We start from the raw sequence: 27,250 nt of genomic DNA, 5'->3' as shown, positions 1-27,250 counted from the left end.
GCAGAGCATGGGCTCTAGGCTTGTGGGCTTCAGTAGTTGTGGCACGCGGGCTCAGTAGTTGTGGCTCATGGGCTCTAGAGCACAGGCTCAGTAGTTGTGGCGCACGGGCTTAGTTGCCCCGTGGCATGTGGGATCTCAGTTCCCCAACCAGGGATCAGACCCGCGTCCCCTGTTTTGGAAGGTGGATTCTTAACCACTGGACTACCAGGGAAGTCCCCCTGATTTATTTTTTTAATGCTAACCAACTTTGCATCCCTAGAATAAATTCCACCTACGTCTAGATTCAATTTGCTGATATTTTGTTAAGATTCTTGGTGCCTGTGTTCATGGTGGATATTGGTCTGTAATTTTCTTTTAATATTGCCCTTGGGTTTTTTTTTTTTTTTTTTCGGTATGTGGGCCTCTCACTGTTGTGGCCTCTCCCGTTGCGGAGCACAGGCTCCGGACGCGCAGGCTCAACGGCCATGGCTCACGGGCCCAACCGCTTCGCGGCATGTGGGATCTTCCCAGACCGGGGCATGAACCCGTGTCCCCTGCATCGGCAGGCGGACCCTGAACCACTGCGCCATCAGGGAAGCCCTGCCCTTGGGTTTCGATATCAGGTTTTGCTGGGCTCATAAGATGTTTTGCAAAATGTTCCTTCCTTCTCTACTTTCTGAAAGAGTTTCTGTTAGATTGGTATTATTTTTTTCATAAATGCTTGATAAAATTCGCCAGTGAAACCAGTTGGCCCTGGAATTGTCTTTCTAAAGACATTTGTGATAATAAATTTAACTTCTTTGATTAGTTATAGGGCTGCTCAGATTTCTGATGTTTTTGTGTCAGTATTTCATAAGTTGTGATTTTCAAGGGATTTATTCCTTTCTTTTGGGTTGAACTTAGTGGTGTAAAGTTGTTGATAATATTCCTTTTTTTTTTTTTTTTCCTGATGTCTGTAGGGTCTGTAGTGATACAGGTATCGCCCTTTTTCGTTCCTGATAATTAGGTAATTTGTATTTTTTCTCTTTTTCTTATTCACTTCTGCCAAAGGCTTATTAGTTTAATTAATAGAGACAGCTTTTGGCTTTAGTTTTCTCCATTGTTTGATTGTTTTCTAGTTCACCAATCATTTTAATTGGAGCTTTCTAGAGTTCTCATTTAATTCCATTGTAGTCAAGAGACCATATTCTGTATGACTTCAGTTCTTTCCAACTTATTAAGACTTGTTTTATGACCAAGATATATGGTCTGTCTTGGTGAATATTCCAAGTGCATTTGAAAAGAATGTGTGTTCTATAAGTTGGATATCACATTCTGTAAATATCAATTTAGTCAAGGTGGTTGGTAGTGTTGTTCAGATCTTATATACTTACATTTTTGTCTAGTTCTACCAGTTACTCAAAGTGAGGTGTTAAACTCTCTACTATAATTGTGGATTTATCTATTTCTCCCTTTAATTCTGTCAGTTTTTGTTTCATTTATTTTGAAGCTGTTATGCACAATTATCATTTTTATGATTCTGACATATTGTCCCTTTATATTGTTTTCAAGTATCCTTTTTTATCTCTCGTAACACTTCTTGTCTTGGAGTCTGTTTTGTCCTATGTTAGTATCATTGCTCTGACTTAAATTATTTATTGTTGTCGTGGTGTATATTTTCCATCCATTCCCTTTAACCCACTTGTGTTTGTATATAAAGTGATGCTCTGGGAAACAGCATGTAATTGCACTTGCTTTATCATCAGATCTAACTCGCCTTTTAATTGGATTGGGCTTTTTGCCATCGTCTCCTTTTTTTAACGATTTAATTCCCATGACAGATTTTCATATTACATAAAATTTACCCTTTTAAAGTCTAAACTTCAGAGATTTTTCGTATATTAACGGGTTTGCGCAATCATCATCCCTGTCCGATTCCAGAACATTTCTGTCTCCCGTGGAAGAAGCCCATACCCGTTAGCAGTCACTCCCAGTTACCACCTGCCCTCCACACCCACCCTTCGGCAAACACTCATCTGCTTTCTGCCTCTGTGGATTTGCTTGTTCTAGATGTTTCATATCCAGGGAATCACACACGAGAATACGTGGCTTTTCATATCTGGCTCTGTCACTTAGCATAATGTTTTCAAGGATCATCATGTTGCAGCATGTGTCTGAACTCTTTTTTATTTTTTGCGGTACGCGGGCCTCTCACTGTTGTGGCCTCTCCCGTAGTGGAGCACAGGCTCCGGACGCGCAGGCTCAACGGCCATGGCTCACGGGCCCAGCCGCTCCACGGCATGTGGGATCTTCCCAGACCGGGGCACGAACCCGCGTCCCCTGCATCGGCAGGCGGACTCTCAACCACTGCGCCACCAGGGAAGCCCTGTCTGAACCCTTAAAAAAAATTTTTTTAATGGCCAAATACTCTTCCATTGTATGGCTCTACCGCATTTTGTGTACCCACTCATTAGTTGATGGTTACTTTCTTCCACCTGAGCCACTCGGGTAGGGGAGGGCCCTGGGGCAAAACGGCCACCCATGAACCTCACTGTTCCGGTGTCTGTATTGCTGGGTGGCCTCCTGGCTGGTTTCCGCCCGCTTTTGCTCACTCTCCTCACCTCCTAATACACTTGCAGAATATTTTGTCTAGATTTAAGAGCTGTTATCTTTAGTCTAACCAGGGGGTGTTAGTCTAACCAGGCTACTTTGCTGTTACCAGAGCCAGCACTGTCCTTCATTTTAAAAAAAATAATAAATTATTTATTTACTTATTTTTGGCTGCATTGGGTCTTCGTTGCTGCGCACGGGCTTTCTCTAGTTGCAGTGAGCAGGGGCTGCTCTTTGTTGTGGTGCGCGGGCTTCTCACTGCAGTGGCTTCTCTTGTTGCAGAGCATGGGCTCTGGGCGCGCAGTCTTCAGTAGTTTTGGCTTGCGGGCTCTAGAGCACAGGCTCAGTAGTTGTGGCGCACGGGCTTAGTTGCTCCGCGGCATGTGGGATCTTCCCGGACCAGGGCTCGAACCCACGTCCCCTGCCCTGGCAGGCAGATTCCCAACCACTGCGCCGCCAGGGAAGCCCTGTCTTTCATTTTTATCTGCGGTGTTTGTTCTGGTGGTGGCAGCTGGGTGGTGTGCCTTACCCAGCTGGGTTGGTGCAGTTCCTGACTGGAGGAAGCTCCCCAGTGGCGACCTCAGCGCTGTTGAGACTCGCATTTTGTCTCACTTTCCCTGGCCGTCCTCCTGTTGCAGGCCTCCATGAAGAAGTGGACTACTCGGAGAAGCTGAAGTTCAGTGATGATGAGGAGGAGGAGGAAGCTGGGAAGGACGGCAGGCCACCGTGGTGAGTGTCCCTGTGCCCGCTGACAGCTCCGCTCCCAGGGAACGTGACCTCAGCGGGGTGTAAATGCACCCGTGTTCTTGGTGCTGCCGTGTGCCCGTCACCATGCCAAGTGCACTTCCTGATTACCCCAGCAACTTCACAAGGGCAAATACTGTCTCCATTTGCAGATGAGAGGGCCATAGCTTTTGAGGACAGCTGTTTAGGGATGGAGCCAGGATTTGCACCCAGGCGTGGCTGGCTGAGTCCTAGTGATTTAACCACTGTGCCAGTATTTTCCCAAGGGTGTCTTATAGACTGCTTGTTCCATAGATTGCTTTGGGTGTAGTGCCCCAGAAGGCTTCTCTGGCCAAGCAAATTTGGGAAACTTTGCTTTCCACGTAACTGTTTATTAATAAATAGTTCCAAGGTCGTCCAGAGCCTAGGGTGTGCATACTGCAGTGTGCTGGGAATCTGGGGGGAGGCAGGTATGCCACATTTCCTAAACTTATTTGACCACTTTAATCTCTTTTCTCTGTCTTTTTTTTTTTTTTGATCATTCCATTGGACTGAGTTTTACTCACAGCACCTTTTGGAAAATACTTCATTGTAGTCTAGTCCCTCTAGTTTTTAGCATGATACCAGTAGTATTGGCTAGTACTTTTAAAAGAGCACCTATGGTTGCTTTAATTTGCTCCCCCCACGCCCCAGTACTGGCAAATAAGAATGCTTCTTTTTGCGTGAAATTGCCTATTTCCTTTGTATATTTATCTGTTAGACTTACTCTGCTTTCCGTTAAAATGTGATTACTGTTTTATTATATTGCTTAGATATTAGTGCTTTAGTATTTTTCCCTTTGTCTCTTTTATTGTCAGTAACTGAATGTTTATGTAGTTGGGTCTGCAAGTCTTTGTTATTCCATCTTCCACTTCAAAGCTCCTCTTCCGCAGGGAGCTGGTAGTGATCCTCTGCCACTCTTTCTCAGATGATACACAAACAATTAACCAATTGAGGCTTCTGTAATTTATTTTAATGCTGCTTGATTTCAACTGAAGCTTTGGATGCACTTGGGAAACAGATATCTCTGGGTCAGTTTTTGGAACACTAAGCTCAGAAGGAGATGTGATCAAGAATTTAAATCAATGGCCAGCAAAGTTTTGCCGATTTATTGGAGCAGCAGGCCACTCTCCTCTTGTCTCTTTGAGTTGATGTGAATTGAATGTTCATCTGAAGGAGTTAGACCTGGGTTTTGGACCCAGTTCACCACTGGCTGTGACCAAGGACACATCACATTGAGTCTACCAGCCACGACCTCGGTGTTCCCTGGGCTGGTTGAGACTCCTACTACAAGCTCCCCAGTCTTCTTTGACATCTTATTTCCCATCCACGATGGGTTCCTGAAACTTTGCTGTTCATTGTCTCTGGGGGCCACTGGGACCCACATCCTTGCTTTGCTGCACCATCGAGAGGCTGGCCAGCTCATGTCCTTCCTTCCAGCTCACCCTCACACTGTTCCTTAGTTGTCTTCTGCAGACTTGATCTCTCCTGGTGGGTCAGGAGGCTTTGTGTGGGCGCCCGCCTCTGACTGCAGTCAGGGGTCGCTAGCAGCTGTGGCCCTGTCTGTGGTCTCCTGATCCTCACCCGCCTCATCTCCCTTCCGCCTCCCATGCATGCGCGCTTGTTTGTGTGTGTGCGCGTGTGCGTGCATGCACGCGCACCTGCGCAGACACGTTATATTAGCCAGGTCTGACTCCCCGTCTTCCTCTGCGCTCCTGCTGGGTTTAGTGGGCACCACTAAAGAAGAGGTGCGGAGTAGATGCACAGGTGTGTTTTGCCCCAGTGCCTTTGTTTACACTGGCGCCTGTAAAGGTGAGCACTGCACAAGTCTCGCTTTGCTTCCAGCCTTCCCGTAGCCTCCGTTGGGCATCTCTCTCCTCCTTTTCCATGCTGTGTGTGCTTTGCTTTGTTCCTCCTGCTCTTTATAATGAATCAGCCAGCGAGCCCTCTTGTGCTGTTTCGAGGAGCATTTATTAAGCAACTCCTTTATGCCAAGCACAGGGCGGGAGCTGTGGCGTAAAGACAAGGGCCTTCAGTGGGAGTTCTAGGCTCAAATCTGTTAGCTCTTCCTTGTGAAAACAGCTCCCCAACCGGTCGGAGACTCAATTACCAACTCTTTAACATGGGGGAAGTAGAGACTTTTTTTTTTTTTTTTTTTGCAGTAAATGAAGTAATGGGTGTGAGGCATCCTGCCAGGAGCTGTGTGTGTAAGGCTGACTTGGTACACATTGGTGCTGATTTTGGTGCTCTGGGCATATCCTCTCACCTGTAGAGGGGGTGCGGGGTAGGTCTGCTCTCATGAAGGAAATTGGTATGTAGACAGCCAACTTTGGAATTCCTTAAGGGCCTGACCAGTGAGGCCAGAGCATGCTTGGGCCGACTGGGAGAACTAACAGTCTGTGCGGTTTGTCCCAGGAACAGTTGGGACCCCAGGAGGCAGCGGCAGTTGTCAGTGAGCTCTGCAGACAGTGCTGATGCCAAGCGCACCCAAGAGGAAGGAAAGGACTGGGGCGAAGCAGGAGGCAGAACCCGTGTCGTCCGGAAGGTGCCAGAACCTCAGCCGCCTTCCAGGAAGCTTCACAGCTGGGTGTCAGGCCCTGACTACCAGGTACTGTGGGCACTGCAGGGGTTCTGTGCCTGTGATTAGCTGGGACACACACACACGCGAGCCCTTTCAAGTTCTGTGCCTGTGATTAGCTGACACACGCACGCACACACACACACACACACCCCACCCCCCCCTTTCAAGTTCATTTGACTGGAGATCCAAGGGCAAAGACTCCAGCAGGTCATCTACTTGGCTGTCCTGTGTGTTTGTGTCTCACTGAGTTCAGTGGTCAGGCTTCTGAAAAAGCCTAGGTGGAGATTCTTTTTTTTTTTTTTTTTTTTTAAATTTAAACATTTTCTTTTAAAATTTTGAAAACAGTCACAAACTAACAGAAAAATCGGTGTAATACAAAGAATATTTTTTCTGAACCATCTGAAGAGTACGTCGCCAGCCTGATCAGCCCGTCACCACAGAACACTTTGGTATCTATTTCCTACCAAAAAAATGACATTCGCTCTAGGTAACCACAGTCAAATCCAGGAAATTAGCATTGATACATCACTGCCATCTAGTCCTCAGACTCCATCCCACTTTTACCCATTGTCCCATTAATGTTCTTCATACAGAAGGATCCAGTTCAGGATCACACGCTGCCTCAGGTGTCCTGCTCTTGAGGTTCCCTTCAGTCTGAAGCAGCTTGTCAGCCTTTGCTAAACCTTCATGGCACTGATACCTGGGAAGATGACAAGCCAGCTGTTTTGTGGAATGCACTTCAAATCGGGTTTGTCTGGTGCTTCCTCATGATTGGGTTCAAGGTTTCCATTTTTTTGGCTAGAATCTCTCAGAACTGTCACTGACTCTTCGCATTGCATCCTACTGGGTGGCCGTGATTCCACTCTGCCCGCTCTGACAACCTTCGCTTGGATCTCTTGATTAAGATGGTGGCTACCAAGTTTCACACCATGGAACTTCCACACACTCTTCCAGATTTGTAATTGATAGCAATTTTGTGGGGAATTACTCTGAGACTACGAATATCCTGTTTCTCATCAAATTTTTTCTGTGTGTGTGTGTGGTACGCGGTCCTCTCACTGTTGTGGCCTCTCCTGTTGCGGAGCACAGGCTCCGGACACGCAGGCTCAGCGGCCATGGCTCACGGGCCCAGCCGCTCCGCAGCATGTGGGATCCTCCCGGACCGGGGCACGAACCCGTGTCCCCTGCATCGGCAGGCGGACTCTCAACCACTGCGCCACCAGGGAAGCCCTTCTCATGAAATTTTTAATTAATTAATATCAGTGAGTTATAGTCTGTTGCTCTTGTTGTTTCTTTTGATGTTCAGATTGTCTTTGATTTGGGAGCTTCTTCAAGCTGGCAGCTGTGTGCTTTTTACGTCTCCATTCTTTTTTGAGGAATTCCTTGCTTTCTGATAGAACAAGCTTTTTTTAAGCTCCTTTGGTCCTTATCCTACCTTGGCCCTGGAGTCAGCCTTTAATGATACTTAGAAACTAATATGTGGGCACCAGGAGTACTCACTGCTGTTAGAGTGCCACTGCTCCTGGACCTTCTCCGTGGACAGAGTCAGGAAGCGTAGGTATGTGATACACACACGTGAATCACAGGGATATCTCAGGTTCCACAGAGGTCCTTCTGGCTGTTTGCCATTGTCCCTAGTATTTGTACCTGTTCGGTCAGGCTCCCTGTTTCTGCCCCCAGCCTCTCTCCCTTGCACAGGTGCCCTCGTCAGCCACTCAGATGTCAGTGCGCCCCACCTCCACGCGGCCCTGAATTTCCCTGCTGGGCCGTCTCTTCTAGGGGTTTCTTCCTCACCCTGCGTGGTTGGGCCCCAGCTCCCGCACCCGCCACATCTCCACGTGCACACTCTCGTCACCTGCCCTGGGCTCTCTGACTCCCGGGCACCAGGTGCCTGCCTTGTTCTGCCGCCTCGTGTGACTTTTGGACTGAATTGAGCAGGAGGGGCAGAGCTGGGGATGGGAAGGCGTTCATTTAAATACGCTTCGCAAAATCGCCATTTTCAATGCGCTTTGCTATTTAAAGGGCTCCTGTTCCACATCTCGGTATAAAGTAATAGTCTTCAGTCTTTTTTACTGAGTACGTATCATGCTAGGCACTGTGCTCGGTACAGGGGACACAAGTGAAAATAGAAACACTACGACTCTTGTAAATTACCTTGCCATTAATCCAAATTTCATTCACATATTGGGGTTGCTCAGTATTCAAAAGAAGGTTTCACTTTCATCTGCTCCTAACAACACTGAATTATCTGAATAGAGTCAACAAAGATAAAATCTCTATAACTTTTATGGATCCAAATTTCTGAAAGGATTTTCACAGTTTAAATATTTTGCAGAACATTTAGTTTATAAAATGATAGCTCATCTTCGGGCAGCTTTGAAAGGCACGTCTGTAGTCTTGATGATGTGCCTCAAGACTATACCCTTTGATTCTGCTGTTTCCTTTCTGGGAAATTCTGAAGGGAATAATAGTCAGGGATATGCCTTAAGGATCATCTGCAAGGATGTATTGGACACCAGAGGATAAGGTAGGTCATGGGATAGGTAAGCTCTGGTGGGAGACAGGGCACAGCCATCATGGAGCACGGACAGGTGGCAGCGGTCGAGGGCAAAGCAGAAGAGTGCACACGTGGGTAAAAAGTACCTTCGTGCTTCTAAATTAGACGTTTATAATCTTGTGATTGTAGCAGTTGTCTCTGGATTATGAGAAGTTAGTTTTCAGGAGACAACTCCTTGGCTACAGTCACTGTGTGACATATTGCTTTTATGGAGGTGTAATTAACATACACAAAAAGGCATAGATCTTGTTTTTTTATGTTTGATGACTTTTTGACAATTATATACATCGGTGTAACTACCACTCAAAACAGGAAGTTGTATATATTGTTTTGCTAGTCATACCTCATTGGAATTCCAGTGGCTGGGGTCCAGTTAAACATGCCCATCATCTATTACTGCATATTCTGCCTGCAGCTTCACTTCCTGCCAATCAGTGAGAAATCTTCCCAGTGTTGGTAGTTTTTCACGCTGCATTGGTGGCACCCTGGTTGTTTTTCCAGTAACTGACAACCAGCGAGAGATTCAAAAGTGGATGAAATATCCAAAAGAGATGTTTTTAGAGATGCTTATTTATTTTTATATATAAAGAATCACTTTGAAACCTTATGTCTGAGTGTGAATTTCAATTTCCTGTGGCTCTTCATATCCAGAGGTTTATGTATTGTCGTGGGAGAAGCAGTAGAGCAGTTTTGTGGCTAAGAAGTGATGAGTGTGTGCTTTCCTGCTCTTGGTATTTAGCTGTGGAGGCCCTAATCTTTTTTTTTTTTTTCTTTTTTTCTTTACGCGGGCCTCTCACTGTTGTGGCCTCTCCCGCTGCGGAGCACAGGCTCCGGACGCGCAGGCTCAGCGGCCATGGCTCACGGGCCCGGCCGCTCCGGGGCATGTGGGATCTTCCCGGACCGGGGCATGAACCCGTGTCCCCTGCATCGGCAGGCGGACTCTCAACCACTGCGCCACCAGGGAAGCCCGAGGCCCTAATCTTGTGCGCTCAGTAGTGGTGGTGAGAGCATCTATTTTCTCAGTGTTTCCTGCGTGTCAGTCACGGCGTTGAGTGCTTTGCAAACGATTCAATGTACCTTCACAATCCCGAGGGCTTCCTTTATTATCGTTCAAAATGAGAAACTAAGGTGTAGAACGTTGGCACTCACACAAACCTCATTCCAAATATAGTAAAGGGCAGAGCAAGATTGAAACCCAGGTCCGCCTGCCGCGGGGCCGCGCTGCCTCTCTAAGGTGCCTGCGGGTCCTGGGAAGGAGAGCCCATCCCATCCTGGGGGCGCCTGTGCCTGGGTTGTGATGTGCGTTTCATCTGAGACCGTCTCCTCTCGGCAGAAGTCCTCCATGGGCAGTGTGTTCCGGCAGCAGTCTGTCGAGGACAAAGAGGACAAGCCACCCCCGAGGCAGAAGTTCGTCCAGTCGGAGATGTCCGAGGCTGTGGAGCGAGCCCGAAAGCGCCGGGAGGAGGAGGAGCGCCGGGCCCGGGAGGAGAGGCTGGCTGCCTGTGCCGCCAAACTGAAGCAGCTGGACCAGAAGTGCAGGCGGGCTCAGAAGGCGGGCGGGGCCCAGGAGCCGGCGGGGAAGGAGGCGCCCCGCTCTCCAGGTGCCCCACAGGAGAATGGCCCAGCTGTCCACAGAGGTGAGCTGTAGGGCCCCATCCCATGACCTGGAAACCCTGTGCTGTGTCGCTGGTTGGTTGTCTGCGTCTCCCTGGCTTTTTAGCACCACCGTGGCTCACAGCTGATGTGTGGGAGTCCCGGTCGTTAAGAGTCTCGGCCTGGGCCAGGTGCCTGGGTTCACATCCCGTTTCTACTGCTTAAACCAGCTGTCCAGGCGCCTCACCTCTCTGGCGCGCATTGTCGAGTCTGTGAAGTGGGTTGATGAGAGCTTGTACCTCCCCGCATGCTGAGGGGCCACGGGGGAGCATGTGCACGAAGCACTTAACGATTTCTAGATGCAGAAAGCACTCACGTACTCACGGTAACGCCACTGGTTTTGTCATTGCCGGCTCGTTTGTTACCACCCGGCTCGACTGAAGACGCAGGTGCTGGAGGACTTCACTAGGAGCACAGGATCTCTCTCGGGACATTGAAAGAAGCCTGCCTGCTTATTAGCATACATTTTCCCTGACAATTATTCTAAAAGGAGTGGATCACGTGGCTTCGCAAGAGACGCTGAATTGAATAGCGTTAGGTGGTGGAGGGTGTCTCTCGCTGCAGTTTTAAAGAATGGGATCAGCTGTGTTTTTTGTGACTTTCTTGAATCAACTAAAACCAACTCTCTTAAGTAGAGAAGGGCCTGATGTTAGTTTCAGTTGCTGAGAGCTTCTCAGATGGAGGTCTTATTGGTGATAGGATGGTCATCAGTGCCCTTCTGGCCGAGGAACTCAGAGAAATCGACCCTTGTCCTCCTGTAAATAAATGTCCTGTCACTGAAGTCTGAGTGAAGCCTGGGCCCAATGTCAGGGACTCACTGAGGGGAGGGCAGTGGAGAGTCCAGGAAGTAGACGGCGGGGAGCGAGCTTGGGCCTGGGTGTGGGGTGTGCCCCGAGCCCCTCTGCACCTGCCCTGCCTGTCACTATTCCTCTGGGACGCTGGGTCCCCAAGGCTTTGCATTGGCGTTTGTTTGCCTCCTGCAGTAGATTTAAGAGCCCGAAATGTCAATTATATCTCAATAAAGCTGGACAAAAAAAAAAGAATGCAAAGCTGGGATGGGGCAAGAAAGAAGGGAATTTCGGGGAGACTAGTGATATGGGAGACTGTGGTGAGCATTTACTTCTTGTCAGGCACGATTTTAAGTGCATTACGTGGATCGTCTCAGCCAATTAATTCTCCAGAGGCCCGGTGGGGTAGGTGCAGTTGTTGTCTTCATTGAGCAGATGAGGACACAGGCCAGCGGGGCGGCCTGGCCGGCCGGCTCACACAGCCTTGGGTGGAGGCTGGACGTGGGGCTCTCGTTGAGCCCTGGCCGCTCTGATTTACTGGGGTCTGTTTTAACAGAGCCCCTTCCACCCGGAACCACATCCGGGCTCTCCTGCCGACTGTGTGGCCTCAGGCGGTTCCTTGGGTCTCTCGACCCTTAGTTTTCACCCCTCTGGAGCGGTGACGGCGTGGGGGAGTCCCTGAGCATGTGCCTGGGGAGTGTTCAGCACGGCGCCGGGTTGAGGACTGCCAGCAAGAAAAGGCATCTGCCCTGGACATCGCCCTGGCCGAGCTTCTGTGAGCTCACCTGGCCATCCCTCTGCTTATTTGTTCCGTAGGCTCCCCTGAGTTCTCTGCCCAGGAAACCCCCAGCACGTTTTCGGAAGAAGCCCCTACAGCTCCTCCAGCTGTGGCTCAGAGCGGCGGCAGTGACGAGCGGGCCAGGGAGCCTGGGTCCCCCGCGCAGGAGTTCAGCAAGTACCAGAAGTCGCTTCCACCCAGGTTCCAGCGCCAGCAGCAGCAGGTAAACAGGAGTCGTTTAGCAGGTGTCGTAAACAGACCTGCCCATGGGGTGGCTGTCCCCTCCTTTTCTCCATGCCCCCTTCCGGTAAAACAAACAATAGAAACCCACCCTCGTGTATGCCAGTCACCAGCAGGGATGCCGGGAGTGAGGGCCTTGGGACATCAGCCCCGCCTTCAGTTCCTCCAGGTAATTTACGCTGTGGATGAAAACCCTTGTTGGCAGTTTATGCACCCTGTTGTCTAATGCCAGTAAGGACTGGTTAGTGACGTCTGAGTGGTTTTCATCCAGAGTTGCATGCTGTGGCCACTCCCTACACTGACAGCAGCCCCACCCTGGGTGCCTCCCAAGGAGTAAGGAAGGCCTGCGAGCTGCTTGGAGAGTTTCCTGAGCTGCTTAGAGAGCTTCCGAGAGGCGTGTCAGCGTTCAGTTAAGAACGTAGGTTTGTAGGTTTTGAACCAGACAGCTTTGGGTTTTGGTCCTACTGGTGCAGCTTATTCAGCTGTGTGTGGCCTTGGACAGGTCAGTGTAAAGTGGAAGGAATGAGTCCCTGCCTCTCGGCCTGGCGGTGAGGGTTCTGTGATGCCTGTAAACTGGTTTATCGGTGTGATCAATATCATCTTTAATGGTGCTCCATAAATCTTAAAAAGGACCTACTCTTTGCTCTGAGGAAAATCATATGGGTAATGGTGGTAATTCCAGCCGTCTCCTACAGGCCTGGTGATCTTGCTGAGCTGGAACCACTCATTGGCAGTTGTTTGTCTTGCAGGCGTAATCAGTGAAGCTTATTACTGATGAACAGTGCACTTTGGTGGGAAACTGAGATCAGGCGTGGATGTTACTTAGTTCAGCAGCTAGGTGTGCAGTAAATTATTGTTAATAATCGAAAATGTTTCAGAACGTGGGTGCCCTGGAGAACACAGATCAAAGTCTCCACCTTTCCCCAGAATCTCTTTTAGTTGCCTTTAAAACGTTCACCCCACACCCTACTTTCCTTGGGCTCCTAGGAAGCATTCCAGAAGCTCAACATGTCCTGTGCTCTAAGCAGTAAGTTACATTCATTGTGCTTTTGTAGCATTGTGCTGTGAGCAGGCACCGTGCAGTTATTCCCGGGCTTGGCGAAGAATTACTGCTGACTGGAGAGATCTCTGGAGTAACTCGAGCCAGACACACTAGTAACAGTTGCTCTAGGTAACTCTTCTGTGGGGCAGTGACAGGTAAATCCACCCTTAAGATTAGAAAGAAGTCTGACGTGTCCGAGCAGCCTGAAGGAGTCTGGAAAGCAGACTGTCTGGTCAGCTTCCCTGGGGACCTGGGGTCTAGACAGGAGGAGGAGCTGTGGGCAGAGACCAGGGGAGTTCTGCTTACTGAGTTCTGAGTGCTCCTAAGAAGTGCCCTGAGCCCTGGCGAGCCTTCCAGGGAATTCAGCCCGGGCTGGGATTGTGCCAGCCAGCCGGCAGGAAAGGGTGTGTCCTTCTTGTCTGACTCCGCACCTGCATCCCGCCAGAATGCTGGTTCGGGACGCAGTTGTGAGGGCAGCCCTGGAGGTCACTGGTGCCGTGGAGGAGGGTCTGAAATCAATCCTCACTGGGTCCAGGTTCTTGATTTTTAATACTCTATGGATGCTTTACGTGTGTCCTTTTGTGCAGTGAATTTTTTTCCTACCAAGTCTGGTGGTAGAGGTGAGGATACTGCAGTGAACTTGGCATGTAGTCTCTTGGTTTAGGGACGGAAACGACCAACAACAGAGTTACACAGGAGAAGCCCCAGTGCTGTGGGAGCCGAGGACAGGGGACCTGATCTTGCCTCAGGAACTGGGGTGGGTTCGCAGAGGCAGTGCTCTTCAAGCCAAAACCTGAAGGATGGGTACGGGTGAGCGGGTTTGGGGCTGGAGAGAACAGGGGGCCCGGCGTGTTTCCAAGGCCGGAAGCGGGCAGGTGGGCAGGCAGGCGTGTGGAGTGGAGGGCCGGGGCAGTCGTGGGCGGCGATGCTGGAGAGACGGATGGGGCAGGACCTGCAGCGCCCTGTGGGTCATGTGCAGCCCTGTCGGACTCGGCTGTTAGAGGCAGAGCTGTGGAGGACCCTCGAAGGCTCCTGACGTGGTCAGGGCGTCGGAGTGAGGAGGGTGGACTGAAGGGGCAGGAGGAGGGGAGGAGGAGGAGTGTGTCATCTGGTGGCGGTGCCGACGGGGAGCCGTGCCGGTCACGTGTCAGCTCCAGGAGGGTGTTTGATCTAAACGAAAGCCCAGCCTGCAGAGGAGCCTGAGGGCCCAGTTGTGACGATGGCACGACTGTCCGTCAGTCCTGGGAGAGAGCCAGAGCCTGAATGCTGTAATGCCCTGGGGCCTCCCCTCTGTGGTCTTCTGTCCTGGGTGGGTTGTCTCTGCCACCTGATGGAAAGCTGGAAGAGTGTGTGTGCGCGCGCACGCACCGCCTCTCTGCCCCGCAGCACCTGTCCAACCGGGTCTCTCTCCCCTGGTCAGGAGCAGCTGTACAAGATGCAGCACTGGCAGCCGGTGTACCCTCCGCCGTCCCACCCGCAGCGCACCTACTACCCGCACCATCCTCAGATGCTGGGCTTCGACCCCAGGTGGATGATGATGCCTTCCTACATGGACCCACGAATCCCACCCACTCGGACCCCAGTGGATTTCTATCCCTCAGCCCTACATCCCTCGGGTAAGCACCGTGGTCCAGTGGGCCATCCCTGTGGAGCTCAGGACAGTGCGGTGTTTAAGGGTATTATTGCCTTGGGCGGTAGACAGACCCACCTGGATTCCAGTCTGACCTCTTCGCAAGTCACATATCCAGTCTGAGTTTTACTTCCCAAAATGAGGGTATGATAGTACCTCACACAAAGAATTGTCAGGAAGAGACCAGATTATGCATTGTAAATTGCTTTAATTAATTTTTATATCTCTGCCATGTTGTTTTGTCCATTTTCCCATTCTTTAATGTTCTTTGTGTTTTCTCTCTTTTTTTCCTTGATTAGTCTTTCCCAGGGTTTGTCTAATGCCTTTTTTTAAAGAAAATAAATTTATTTATTTTTGGCTGCATTGTGTCTTTGTTGCTGCGTGTAGGCTTTCTCTAGTTGGCGGCGAGCAGGGGTACTCTTTGCTGTGCAGGCTTCTCACTGCGGTGGCTTCTTTTGTTGCGGGCTCTAGGTGCGCAGGCTTCAAGTAGTTGTGGTTTGTGGGCTCTAGAGCGCAGGCTCAGTAGTTGTGGCACACGGGCTTCAGTAGTTGTGGTGTGTGGGCTCAGTAGCTGTGGCGCACAGACTTAGTTGCCCCGCGGCATGTGGGATCTTCCCGGACCAGGGCTCGAACCCGTGTCCCCTGAATTGGCAGGTGGATTCTTAACCACTGTGCCACCAGGGAAGTCCTAATGCCATTTTTTTAATGCTGTTTTGTTTTTTAATAAACTGAATTTACTTTTTATTTAATTTATTTTATTTTATTTTATTTTGCGGTATGTGGGCCTCTCACTGTTGTGGCCTCTCCCGTTGCGGAGCACAGGCTCCAGATGCACAGGCTCAGTGGCCATGGCTCACGGGCCTAGCCGCTCTGTGGCATGTGGGATCTTCCCGGACTGGGGCACAAACCCGTGTCCCCTGCATCGGCAGGTGGACTCAACCGCTGCTCCACCAGGGAAGCCCTATTTTTAATTTTTTAATTTTTATTTTTTGGTTGCACCAGGTCTTAGTTGCAGCATGCGGGCTCCTTAGTTGTGGCATGCAGACTCTTAGTTGTGGCATGCGTGTGGGATCTTGTTCCCTGACTAGGGATCGAACCCAGGTCCCCTGCATTGGGAGTGTGGAGTCTTAACCTCTGCGCCACTAGGGAAGTCCCTTTACAGCTACTTTTAAAAAGCATCTTTTGGATTTCTTAATTCCTGTATTTTATTTGGTTTTTATTTCATTAGCTTCTGCTTTTTTTTCCCCCTCATTATTTCCATTGAAAGTATTTTGTTCTTTTCCTAACTGATTATGTTGATGAGCTCATTAGTTTCTGGCTTTTCTCATGTATTTAAGTCTCACCTGAGTTATGAGCCTCTATGAGTTTTAAGATACATTTTTATTATTGTACAGTTCTAAATGTTAGTCTGATTTTATCTTTTTTGAGTGATTTTTTATGGCATGTTGTAAAATTTCCAAATGTAAAGTTTTAATACCACCTTTATGGTGTTAATTTCTAACATGGCTGCCTTGTGGTCAGATAACATGGTCTGTATGATATAGACCAGCGGTCACAAACTTTTTCTATTAATGCCAGATGATAAATATTTTAGGCTTTGAACTGCTACCCAGCTTTGCTGTTGTAGAGCAAAAGCAGCTGTAGACAATAGTGAGTGAATGGGTGTGGTTGCTTTCCAGTAGAACTTTATTTTTAAAAGAAATGGCAGGTCGAATTTCACTCAAGGGCTTGAGAAGAATGTATTCTCCAGTTGGACGTGGCATCGTGCTTGCTAATTGTGCTGTACAAATGTCTGTATCATCACAATGTTTTATCCCCTTGATCAATAACTAAGAGGTGTGTGAGCATTTCCCACTGTGATGTGGATTTTGTCAAATCTTGTAAACCTGTCAGTTTTTGCTTTATCTGTCTGGAAGCCGTACTTCATCTTGTTCCTTTTATCTTCTTATAGCACCTTTGTTATCATTAGTTGTGCTTTCTACCTTTAATGTCTACTTTACCTGGTAATCATTTTATTCCAGTTTTCTTTCGATTAGTATTTATGTGGTATCTGTTTCCCCCAACTTCTTACCATCAGGCCTCTCTGATCCCTTTTTGGAGGAGAATATCTTTGTATGTGTAACATGTGTATGGTTTTACCCACTTTGAAGCTCTGTGACTTCAGTTGCTGAAGTTGTTCCCTTTAGATTTATTGGGATTATTATATTCAGATTTCCTACTCTCCTATTTTATGCATTCTGTTTATCCCTCTTTTCTATGCTTTTCTTTTTCTTCTTTTTTTGGTGACAGGTTTTCCTATTCTTTTTGTTTGTTTTCCTTCTACATTCTGTTTCTACTGTGTGCGTGGTTACATTAAATTCGAACATGCGGGCTTCCCTGGTGGCACAGTGGTTGCGAGTCCGCCTGCCGATCCAGGGGACACGGGTTTGTACCCTGGTCTGGGAAGATCCCACATGCTGTGGAGCGGCTAGGCCCATGAGCCATGGCCGCTGAGCCTGCGCGTCCGGAGCCTGTGCTCCGCAACGGGAGAGGCCACAACAGTGAGAGGCCCGTGTACCGCAAAAAAAAAAAAAAAAAAAAAAAATTCTAACACACACCCTTGACTTAGCAAAAGCTAATCAATATCTTTACCCTGAACCTGAGCTCTAACTGCCTCCTCATCAGTCTTGTTATTTTTGCCTGGAATTTTAGTTCCACCTTTTTTTATGCCCACCAAATCAGCTATTATTTGTTGTTTTATTCAACCTGTTTTTGTTCAGATTTGCCTGGATGTTTACTAGCTTCTTGGCTGCTTATCCTTCCACCTGGGTTCCATTTATTTCTTCATGAAGTACATTCTGTCCAGGTCTTCAGGAAAGTTGTCTTGGCAGTAGATAGTCTTCGCCTGAGAAAGTCTTGATGTCACTCTTTCTCTTGAATGATAGTGTAGCTGGGTATAGAACTCAAGGTTGGCAGTTACTTTCTTTTAGTACTGTGAAGATAGTATTCCTTGTTTTCTGGCTCATGTGTCTGATTTGTGTCTGGGTAATCTACTGTTTTCTTTCTGGCTGCTTTTAAGATCATCTCTCTGTCTTTGGTCTCCTGTAGTTCCTTCTCAGTATGCTGTGTCTAGGTATATATCTATGTCTGTCCTTACCTTATTCTGCTTAGAACTCACAGTGCTCGAATCTAAGGGTGTATGTCTTTCATCACTTCTGGAAAATTCTCTTCTAATGATCATGTCAGATGTTGCTCTTCCCTCATTCTTTATATCCTTTCTTCCTAGGTCGCCCACTTAGATTATTCTGTGCCTTCTCATTCTGCCTTCCAAGTCTCTTAAATAGATAAGAGAGCTAACCTCTGTGGTGCCTTCTGGTAAAATCCTTCAACTATTTTCCAATTCTCTTTTCTCTCCAACTGTGTCTGATCTGCTCTTTTTTTTTTTTTTTTTTTTTTTTACTGTCCAGTGAGTTTTTAATTTCAGTGACTGTATTTTTATTACCAGAATTTTTTCCTCAAATCTGTCATTTTTTCTTGTGTTTTATATTTTTCATAAGTTTTTAATTCCTTCCTTTATGCTTGTAATCATTTAAAACATAATTTTCTAGTGCTTCACATTTTAATTTGTTACCTGAAGTTCTTGAGGAAGGTATATAATCCCGTGGGCTTACCATGGACTCATAGCAGATTGTTTTCCACACAGTGTTCTGGTAATTTTGGATTGTGAGTTCATTTTCAGCAGAGCTTTATTTATCGTGGGGATCTAGTATAGCTTGGTTTGAGGGTATATCCCTCCAGTGTGGTTTTATGTTTTCTTCCGCCACCCTAGAACTACCCTTTACTCTAACTCAGGAAGTTTCTGGAACATTCTAGGGGTATAAATCTGAACTTCACCCCCCTGCCCCCAAACCTGCATGAAAGCTGGCATGTGGCTATGAACTCCTCAGAGGACTGTTTTCCCTACCCTAGCCCAGGCCAAGACACAAATTCAGTCATCTCTCTGTACTAAAGAGTATATATTTTTCTGATCCACCTTTTAATTGAGGGCATAGCCCTTTGAGGGTCTTTGTTTAAGCAGCATCTCAGCTGCTGCTCTCTGCCTTGTGTGGAAAAGCCCCATCTCCTGTCCTGGGGGGCATTTAGGAGCATGCCCATAGGTTACTAAAGCTGATGGATGTGTCCCTGGCTCCCCTCTAGGGAGCACCAGCTCGTGGCTCTGGCCGTGGCTGTGGCTTCAGCTCCCTGGGGGTTTCCCGGTTTTGGGGGAACAGAGCTCTGCGAGTGAAATGTTTAATGTGTTTTTGTCCAGCGTTTTTGTGACAGGAGGTTTTTTCAGGTAATATGAGCTGCCATATTGACAAACATAAGTCCGTGTACAGTGTGGAGTGGTTCCGCACACCGTGTAATGAGTACTTAATAAATGGTGTGTAATTCTAGGATTCCAGAGAGGGTCCCCACCACCACCTGACTCAGACTAACTTTGTGCTGGAGTCATATATTGAGAGCATTGGAACAGAGTGCCCCACAGCTAAAAGAAAGCTTAAAGCCGTTGGTCTAATGCAGAACCATTGTCCTGGTCAGATTACCTCAAAAGATGGGCAGAAAAACACGGGGGGCCAATAATTAGCTTTGTGAAGGATTTGAAAAATCAGATCTTTTCTCCACAGAATCTGGCCCAGTGAGAGACCTTTAATGTCGTCTGCAGCAGCCCAGCCCCCCTTGTTTGATAGACGTGGACAGAGGGGCCCGGGGAGGGCGGGGGTGCCATTTCCCTGACTGGTTTATATCTGGTAGGACCGAGACATCAGCATGTCCCAGTCTCCTCGGGCCAGCTAGTGTCATTTGTGTATCCCCCACTGCCCTTCCATGTACAAAATGTGGAGTTATTACTGTCGAGCTTAGGGGTAGAAATAAAAAGGAGCTAAAGCCCCAATCCTTTTCTGAATCTTCTTGCAGGGGATTGGAAGCAGGTAGACGCTGGCTCCTTGTTGCATGTAGGCTTCCTGGAGCGTAGCTCATCTTCCTTGTGTCTGTGCAGAAGACCTTCAGGCATCTTGCGTTGCTGACTGACTGGCCCCCCTAGCGTTCCGCTGACACCCCTGAGCTCTCCCATTTGATGGTTCCAGTTTCCATTTGCCAGTTTTTTATAGCCTTCCACACAGGGGCTCTTCATCCAGGAACTAGGATTGGACCTCGCAGGTCTTTGAACAGGCCTTGCAGATTGCATGCATGTGTGCCTTCAGAGCTTCTGTGATCAGAAAGAGGGGAGGGGACCTCAGTGGTGTTAAGCAGGTGGGGTGCTGTGTCCATGTGAGAGTTGGGGCAGCTTGTCTCCTTTGGGCCTGTGGTTGACACATGGCTTGCTAAACGAGGTGACTGATTGGTTCTTTGCCTTCTTCAGGATTGATGAAACCCATGATGGCCCAGGATTCTCTCAGTGGAACTGGCTGTCGCTCTGAGGATCAGAGCTGTGTGCCCCCACTGCCAGAAAGGAAAGTGACGGCCATCGATGCAGCCCCCGTGTGGGGCCCCGAGGGTTACATGGCGTTGCAGAGCAAGGGCTACTCGCTCCCCCACCCGAAGTCCAGTGACACTTTGGCCATGGACATGCATGTCAGGTGAGGCAAAACTTGGTCCTACTGACCTGGAGCTGAAGGAGGGGTCTCCAGGTCCTCACTGAGATAGGGCTCTGGGAAGAGGCCCTGTCCCAGGAGATGGTGCCCCCTGGGGAAGGAGAGTGAGATAAGGATGGCCGGATGCTTTTGTGTGAGAGGCGCTGATGGCAACTGAGGGCCCGGGAGAAATCCTGGCGTCAGAGGCAAATCCCATGGAGCCTTGGGCAGGGCCGAGGGGTGGGGGCCTCACAGGGCAGGCGGGGTTGAGTGCGTGTGTCGTGGCTCCTTCCTGTGAAAGTAAAGGCGAGCTGGCTGTGCTGGCCCGGCGCCCCAGCCTCTCCGCGGACGCCCCGGCTCCAGCTTGTGTGAACCAGAGGATCCCCGGCTGCTCGCTGAGTCCACCGGCCACTGACTTCTTCACCCTCTGGACTCCAGGGGCCGCCACCAGCCCATGGCCCAGCATCTCTGAGACCTGTTTAAAGATAGAGCGAATGTTGGTGCCTCTGTTTTTTTCTTTTTCTTTTTTTTTTACATTTTTTTCTTTTTAAATCTAAACTGTGTTCAGCATGGAAGCCAGGAACCAGGCTCCAATCACATTGACTGATGTTTCTGGTTCCTTTTCAGGAAGGAAAACTCTTACTCTGCCTCCCCTGGAAGGTCAGGGGGCGCAAGTGCCCGGCGCGATCTCCTTGAGGAGAGAGGGGAAGAGTACTTGAGTGCTTTTGACAAGAAGGCCCCAGCAGACTTTGACAGCTGTGTCTCTTCTCAAAGAATAGGCCAGGAGCTTTTGTTCCCACCCCAAGAAAACGTTCAGGAAGCAGGCGCGCCTGGGAGTCACCCCCCAAACCTCAGGTGTTCCACACTGGAGCCCGACTTTGCCCCGGCTGAGAAGAAAACGGAGTATAGCGATTGGGACGTGAGCCACCCGCCGAAGGCCGCCGACCCAGACACCAGGGTCGAGAAAGAGGTGCCCCAGGAGGAGCTGTCCTTCAGTGTCTCCTCCTGGGAGAAGGAAGGGAGCCCTGGGAAACAGCCGGCCCTGGAGCCCGAGTGGACGCCAGAAGCCCGGGGCGCCGGCAGCCAGCACCCGGAGCAGACCAGCAGGACCCGGAGATCCGGCCCCATCAAGAAGCCCGTCCTGAAGGCCCTCAAGGTGGAAGACAAGGAGAAGGAGCTCGACAAGATGAAGCCGGAGCTGGGAGAGGGGAGCGCCCGCCTGGCTCGGGAGACGGGGCCCGTTTGCGAGGCGGCCGAGGACCAGGACCAAGAGAACGATCCCGCGCTGCCCAGCGTGGCCCCGGCCGCCTCGGAGGACCAGGGCTCGGCCCGTGCCGCCTTGGGCCGCGAGGCCAGCCGGCTGGAGGAGGATGACCAGCCCGTCGGGGCCCGGGAGGCCAGCCCCTCCCGGGAGGCCAGCCACACACCCCCTACCAAGAGGAATAACTGGATCTTCATTGATGAGGAACAGGCCTTTGGGGGCCGGGGGCAGCCCCGGGGCCGCGGCCGCGGCTTCCGAGAGTTCACTTTCCGCGGGCGGCCTGCGGGCGGCGGTCTCTGTGGCGGGGGCGTCCTTGGGGCTCGGGGCCTCTACGGCGGCAGCCAGAGGAGCGGTCGCGGCCGGGGACCTCGAGAGTTCGGGCTGGCAGACGACTTCCCCCGGGCCAAGCCCCGGCGGAGGATCGCCAGCGAGACCCACAGCGAAGGCTCTGAGTATGAGGAGCTTCCCAAGCGGCGGCGGCAGCGGGGCGCCGAGACCGGGGACGAGGGCGCGCTCCCGGAGAGGGAGGAGGCCGCCGGGAGGAAGGGCGACTTGAGGGAGTCCTGGCGGTCCGGCAGGATGTGCCCTGAGGACCACGGCGGGCCAGAGGCCAAGAACCGAGGCCCGCGGGCCTTCGGGCGCGCCCTCCCCCCGCGGCTGAGCAACTGCGCATATGGCCGGAGAACCTTCGTGGCCAAGGAGGCGGCCCCCTGGCCCAGCCGGGGTCTGGGCGCCTCCTGGCAGGAGTCCGGCCCCCCTGACACGTGTGGGGCCCGGCGGCCCTCAGACAGAGACTACATCCCGGACACCTACAGACACCCCGACGCCTTGGGCACCCGGGGCTTCGAGGATGGCCGTGTGGAGGACAAGAGGGCCTTCTTCCAAGATGACCACGCGGCAGATTCCGAAAATGCCGAGAACCGGCCCTTCAGGAGAAGGCGGCCCCCGCGCCAGGACAAACCCCCCCGCTTCCGGCGCCTTCGGCAGGAGCGGGAGGCCCTGGGCCTGTGGGGGCCGGAGGATGAGCAGCCCCTGCCGGCGGGCCAGTGGCCGGGCCGGCCCAGACCCTGTCCCGGGGACAGGAGCGGCACCACGGGCCGCAGGTCCCCCGAGCTCGCCTACCAGAACTCCTCGGACCACGCCAACGAGGAGTGGGAGACGGCCTCCGAGAGCAGCGACTTCAGCGAGAGGCGGGAGAGGCGGGACGGGCCCGGGCCCGGGCCCGAGCCCCAGGCCGACGGCCTGCCCGGGGCGAGCGCGGGCGAGAAGAAGGAGCTGGCCAAGCGGAGCTTCTCCGGCCAGAGACCCCTCGCTGACAGACAGAGCCGGAAGCTGGAGCCGGGAGGGTTCGGGGAGAAGCCTGTTAGGCCAGGTGGCGGTGAAGCTTCTCCCCGTTATGAGAGCCATCAGAGTGGGACGCCTTTGAAAGCCAAAAGGTAAACCGGAAACCTTTTGAGTCCGGGGTTCTTTTTTGTTGCTGTCGTTCTGTTAGCCGGTTGTCCCAGCGGCACTTCATGCACGCGTGTCCCGCCGTGTGTCGGGGCCCCGACTCCCTCCCCCTCGTTGTGCTCCAGGAGGGCGCCCGACCGCCGAGGCCATTGTCCGTGAGCGTCTCCAGCACTGGCTCTCGCACTGCTGTCTGCTTCTCTTGTGGCGTGCTGCTGCTGCTGCTGTCGTTGTGGCTTCAGAACTAAGACTAGAGCCCCCGCCCCGCCGGTCCCCCTGTGGTTGTGGTGCCCATCCCAGTCCCTGTCTCACGAGCTCAGCCCCCGCGTGTCTCCTCGGAGTGCAGCCGAGGGGCCACCGCCACAGAGGAGCGCTCCCTGTTCACGGCGCCTCGTGAGTACCGGTCGGTCCACCGGACTCCTTGGCTCCAGGCTGCTGCCAGGCAGCGTCCTCCAGGAACATGTGGGGCGTTGCTGGCCTCCTGGCCCCCGCAGAGATCGCTCTTCCCTGAGTGGCTTTGCTTCTCGACAGTGAAGAGAAGCAGCGCCGCTTTGGGGATTGCCACCTCAGCCTGGTGAGAGCCAGGCGGTAAGCAAAGGGAGTGAGCTGCCCGAGGCCTGGTGAGCACCGCTTGTTTAGAATTAGAGGCTTTGGTGGGGGGTGATGATAGGTGCTCGGTGTCGGCTCAGGGCCCAAGCCTGGCCCGGGATCAGGGCGGGGCAGAAGCTGTGCAGCCTGCCTTCCTCATCGTGCGCAGCCCACGCCCCAGCGTCCTGAGGAAAACCGCTTCCCACCTCCCAGCCTCCTTAGAAGTCAGGGCACCGAAACCTGGCCTGTAATTAATCCATACCCCCGAGGAAGGAACCACAGAAGAATGCAGGTTCTTTTAGGTGTCCATCTAGACTAGCTTTCTAGGCCCCAGATGCCAAGACTTGGCTTTGCTTCTGATTTCTGCCCCAGTGGCTGGGCTGGTGGTAGGGCGAGGCCTGGGCTCCTCTCTGGTCAGTCTTATGAGAGGAGCAGAAAGTTCTGCAGCCCCTTTCTAAGCATTCCCCCTTCCCCCTCTCCTTTCTGTAGCCCTACTGGGTTTGGCACACAGTGGGAAAGGACAGAAGTATCAGCCCTGGGAAGGGGCTGGGGAGAGAGCAGTTTCCCAGTGGGCTCTGCCGTAGCAGTGCTGCTGGGGCAGCCTCCACACGGGCTTGCAGAGCGCACTACCGCCAGCAAGCGGCGTCTGCTGAACGGAGGGGACGCCTAGAGGAAGTGACAAAGATCAGGGCGCTGTGCTTGTGTGCGTGCTGTGTGTGCATGTGCAGTTTTTCCTTCTCTCTCCTTCCCCAGCCTCTGGTCACTTCTGAGCTAACGAGATCCTCCTTCCTTTATAGGTCCCCAGAGGACACCTTGCCTGGAGGTCTTGGCTGCAGCAGTGGGAGCGGCCACTACACGCTGGAGCGGGCGGCCCATGCCACCTCTGACATCCCTGAAGCCTCCTGTGAGAAGGCAGAGAAGGAGGCCCAGCTGGCTGCCCAGAGGGCAGGCGAACAGGGAGAGACCATGAAACCATTTGACCTGAACTATGGAAGTGAGTGTCACCTCACATGTTCAGGGGGAGAAGAGTCTGGGCAAAATGGGGAGCCGTGGCCACCTCGGTGGGTTGCTGAGTTTGCCCTTTCACTGAATATCTTAGCTTCTGGGCACGTATTGGGTTAAGAGCAAACCAGAAAGGATTCTTGCCTTCATGTCACTCAGAACCATGCTGAACCCCCATAGCAGCCCTGCGGTGTCCCAGTTTTAAAGATGGGGAAGCTGAGGCCCAGAGAAGTTGACAGCTGCTTAGGAGCAGAGGTGGGACTTAAGTGTGTGTGTCTCTGAAGACTGTTCTTAACCGTAGCCTCTCTGGTTTGAGGTAACACTGTGTTAGAGGGGCCACGCGAGGGGTGTAGAAATCATAGCTGGGTTTCCTGGACCCTGGTGAATATGCCGAGGCCCAAGCCAGCTAAGAGCCTGGCCTTGGAGCTGAGCCGGTCCTTAGATATCAGGTACCTGTAGGGTGGGGTTATTCTTGGCTCCCAGTAAATGGAACCACGCACTGTCTTTCCTTGTGAATCTCGGTTCAGATGCCGGCATTGAAAACTGCGGATCCAGCCCCGGAGAGGAGGGTGAGGTGGGCTCTGTGGTGGGGGAAGGCTTCATCGAAGTCCTGACCAAGAAGCAACGCCGTGTGCTGGAGGAAGAGAGGAGAAGGAAGGAGCCAGCCGTGCAGGTCGGGGCGCGAGGCATGGGCGGGGCCGGGGCGGACGGGGCTTCTGAATTAGGTCCAAGACAGGAGAGGAAGAAGGCGTGTTTATTAAACATGTGCTGCCTCCCAGGGCCCGCTATCCCTGTGGCTCCACGGCAGCAGATGGTGTTATCCCTGCTCTCCGAGAGGGGGACTGGTCCGGGGTGACACCCGCCGAAACAGGGCCGAGCAGGACACAGGCCTCCGTCAGCCCCGAAGTCCATCCTCCTTCCACTGTGCTCCGGCCCGAGTGGGACGAGACTCATCACCCTGGGAGTCACGAGGGTTGGCGACTCTGTACTCGAAACGGAGTCGGGGCCGAGCACTGCTCACTTGCCCCGCAGTCCCAGGTCACAGCCCACTGTTCGCTTCCGGGGGCGGTTTGGTCGGCACTGCAGTTCCCACATGGTTGAGGTCTTGGCTGACGAGTGCTGTAGCGCCGCTGGCTGTAGCGTCACTGGAGCAGTTTCCGGGAGTGTGGTTCTGGTGCCTGGGGTAGTCTTCCTGGGGAGAGCTTGTTATCCTTCATGTCTGAGGTCGAGGCCGGACCGCATCACCTTTCTTCTCCTTAGGTACCTGTCAAAGGCCGAAGCCTTTCCTCTCGTATTCCTCCTCGGTTTGCGAAAAAGCAGAACCACCTGTGCCTGGAGCAGGGTGATGGAGCTGTGCCTGGCAGTAGCCTGGGCACCGAGATCTGGGAGAGCAGCGGCCAGGGTAAGAGCATGGGGTCTGGGCTCAGCCTCTTGGCCCACGGCCGCCTCACAGGCTCGGGGCCTCTTATTAGGGAGCATCCTGCTTTGGGGCCGTGAACACAGACGGAGCATTACCTGTTTCCTGGCTTCCTGTTGAGTCAGGGCGTTGGGTGACATCTTAGCACCACATACTGCTGCAGCCTCTGAACAGATGTCACATTTTCCCTGCCTGAAATTTGGTGGAGAGGAGAGCATTCCGTATCCAGTGATGGAAAAGGATGGCCCCCACCCCCACCTGGCTGAGGTCACTCGGGGAGTTGGCTTGACTCTGCCCACACCGGTTATCCTTGCTTCTTCCCTTGAAGAGAGCAGACGACTGCTCAGGAGAACACAATCCAGAAGCTTCCCTGTCCTTCCTCAGCAGAAGGAACTTTCTGTCAGCTCCTCCCCAAATGCTGTCTTAGGTTTGAAACCAGACTAGGGTGGCCCTTCCCTTTTAGAAAATTTGTTTCCCTGAAAAAATTTCTTACCCAGTGCTATTTTTCTGGTAATTTTTCATTTTAAAATACAAAACCATTTAAATTGAGTAGATTCTTCTTGAATGCCTGCTTTCGGCAGGGCCCTGCAGCTATACAAGGGGAGCTTGGAGAAATCATCCATTTCCAGCTCTTTTTTTTTTTTTAAATTAATTTATTTTTAATTTATTTATTTTTGGCTGCGTTGGGTCTTCATTGCTGCGCGCAGGCTTTCTCCAGTTGCGGTGAACGGGGGCTACTCTTCGTTGCGGTGCGTGGGCTTCTCATTGTGGTGGCCCCCCTTGTCGCAGAGCATGGGCTGTAGGCGCGCGGGCTTCAGTAGTTGTGGCACACGGGGTCAGTAGTTGTGGCGTACGGGCTTAGTTGCTCTGTGGCATGTAGGATTTTCCCAACTATGGCTCGAACCCGTGTCCCCTGCATTGGCAGGTGGATTCTTAACCACTGAGCCACCAGGGAAGCCCTCCAGCTCTTTTATTCCAAGCAGCCGAGGCTTCCAGAGTGAAGTAACAACCCCAGAGCCCAAACACCCAAGAGCCTAGGTTCTGAACCTGATTCTTTCAGTTTTAACCTCATGGCGTATCTTCATGTTCCTGGTTAAAAGCTTGGTTCCAACACATTGCAAAATAACATCGGGAAATAGTCAACTCTGATTGAAAGTACAATAATTTTTAATAAAATTTTGATCGGTTGGTTTGGTTGTGAGAGTGGTGGGTATCATGGTATAAATGTCCAAAAATACTTACCTGCCGTATTGGTCAAGCAGAGTGGGCTAACTCCGGAGTCACGCTCTCCCTCCAGGATCCTGCAGCATCTCATTGGTTGCTCAGACCACGGGTCTGTGGGTGAC

General features: G+C 51.6%; 1 protein-coding gene across 23 annotated transcripts in view; it reads left to right on the top strand.

Moving 5' to 3' along the window:
- The window catches only part of PRRC2B (proline rich coiled-coil 2B), a 92,133-nt gene that overhangs the window by 49,034 nt on the left and 15,849 nt on the right, over positions 1 to 27,250 (top strand). For 22 of the 23 annotated variants that reach the window (XR_014016016.1, XM_081236362.1, XM_081236363.1 and 19 more), the window contains 10 exons: positions 3,207 to 3,297; positions 5,746 to 5,938; positions 9,802 to 10,105; positions 11,726 to 11,910; positions 14,390 to 14,585; positions 19,980 to 20,196; positions 20,818 to 22,887; positions 24,283 to 24,479; positions 25,015 to 25,160; positions 25,748 to 25,889. Coding sequence is in view for 22 of the 23 variants with exons in the window: in XM_081236362.1 (XP_081092488.1) it covers positions 3,207 to 3,297; positions 5,746 to 5,938; positions 9,802 to 10,105; positions 11,726 to 11,910; positions 14,390 to 14,585; positions 19,980 to 20,196; positions 20,818 to 22,887; positions 24,283 to 24,479; positions 25,015 to 25,160; positions 25,748 to 25,889 (3,741 nt within the window). In the remaining variant the exon portion in view is untranslated. The remainder of the gene's footprint in view (positions 1 to 3,206; positions 3,298 to 5,745; positions 5,939 to 9,801; positions 10,106 to 11,725; positions 11,911 to 14,389; positions 14,586 to 19,979; positions 20,197 to 20,817; positions 22,888 to 24,282; positions 24,480 to 25,014; positions 25,161 to 25,747; positions 25,890 to 27,250) is intronic. The other variant, XM_081236373.1, reaches the window with a different exon arrangement.

The sequence above is a fragment of the Mesoplodon bidens genome (assembly GCF_964165515.1).
Source record: "Mesoplodon bidens genome assembly, chromosome: 6".
Lineage (NCBI taxonomy): Eukaryota > Metazoa > Chordata > Mammalia > Artiodactyla > Ziphiidae > Mesoplodon > Mesoplodon bidens.
Note: the sequence above shows the minus strand (reverse complement) of the source record. Positions and strands in the feature narration are given on the sequence as shown.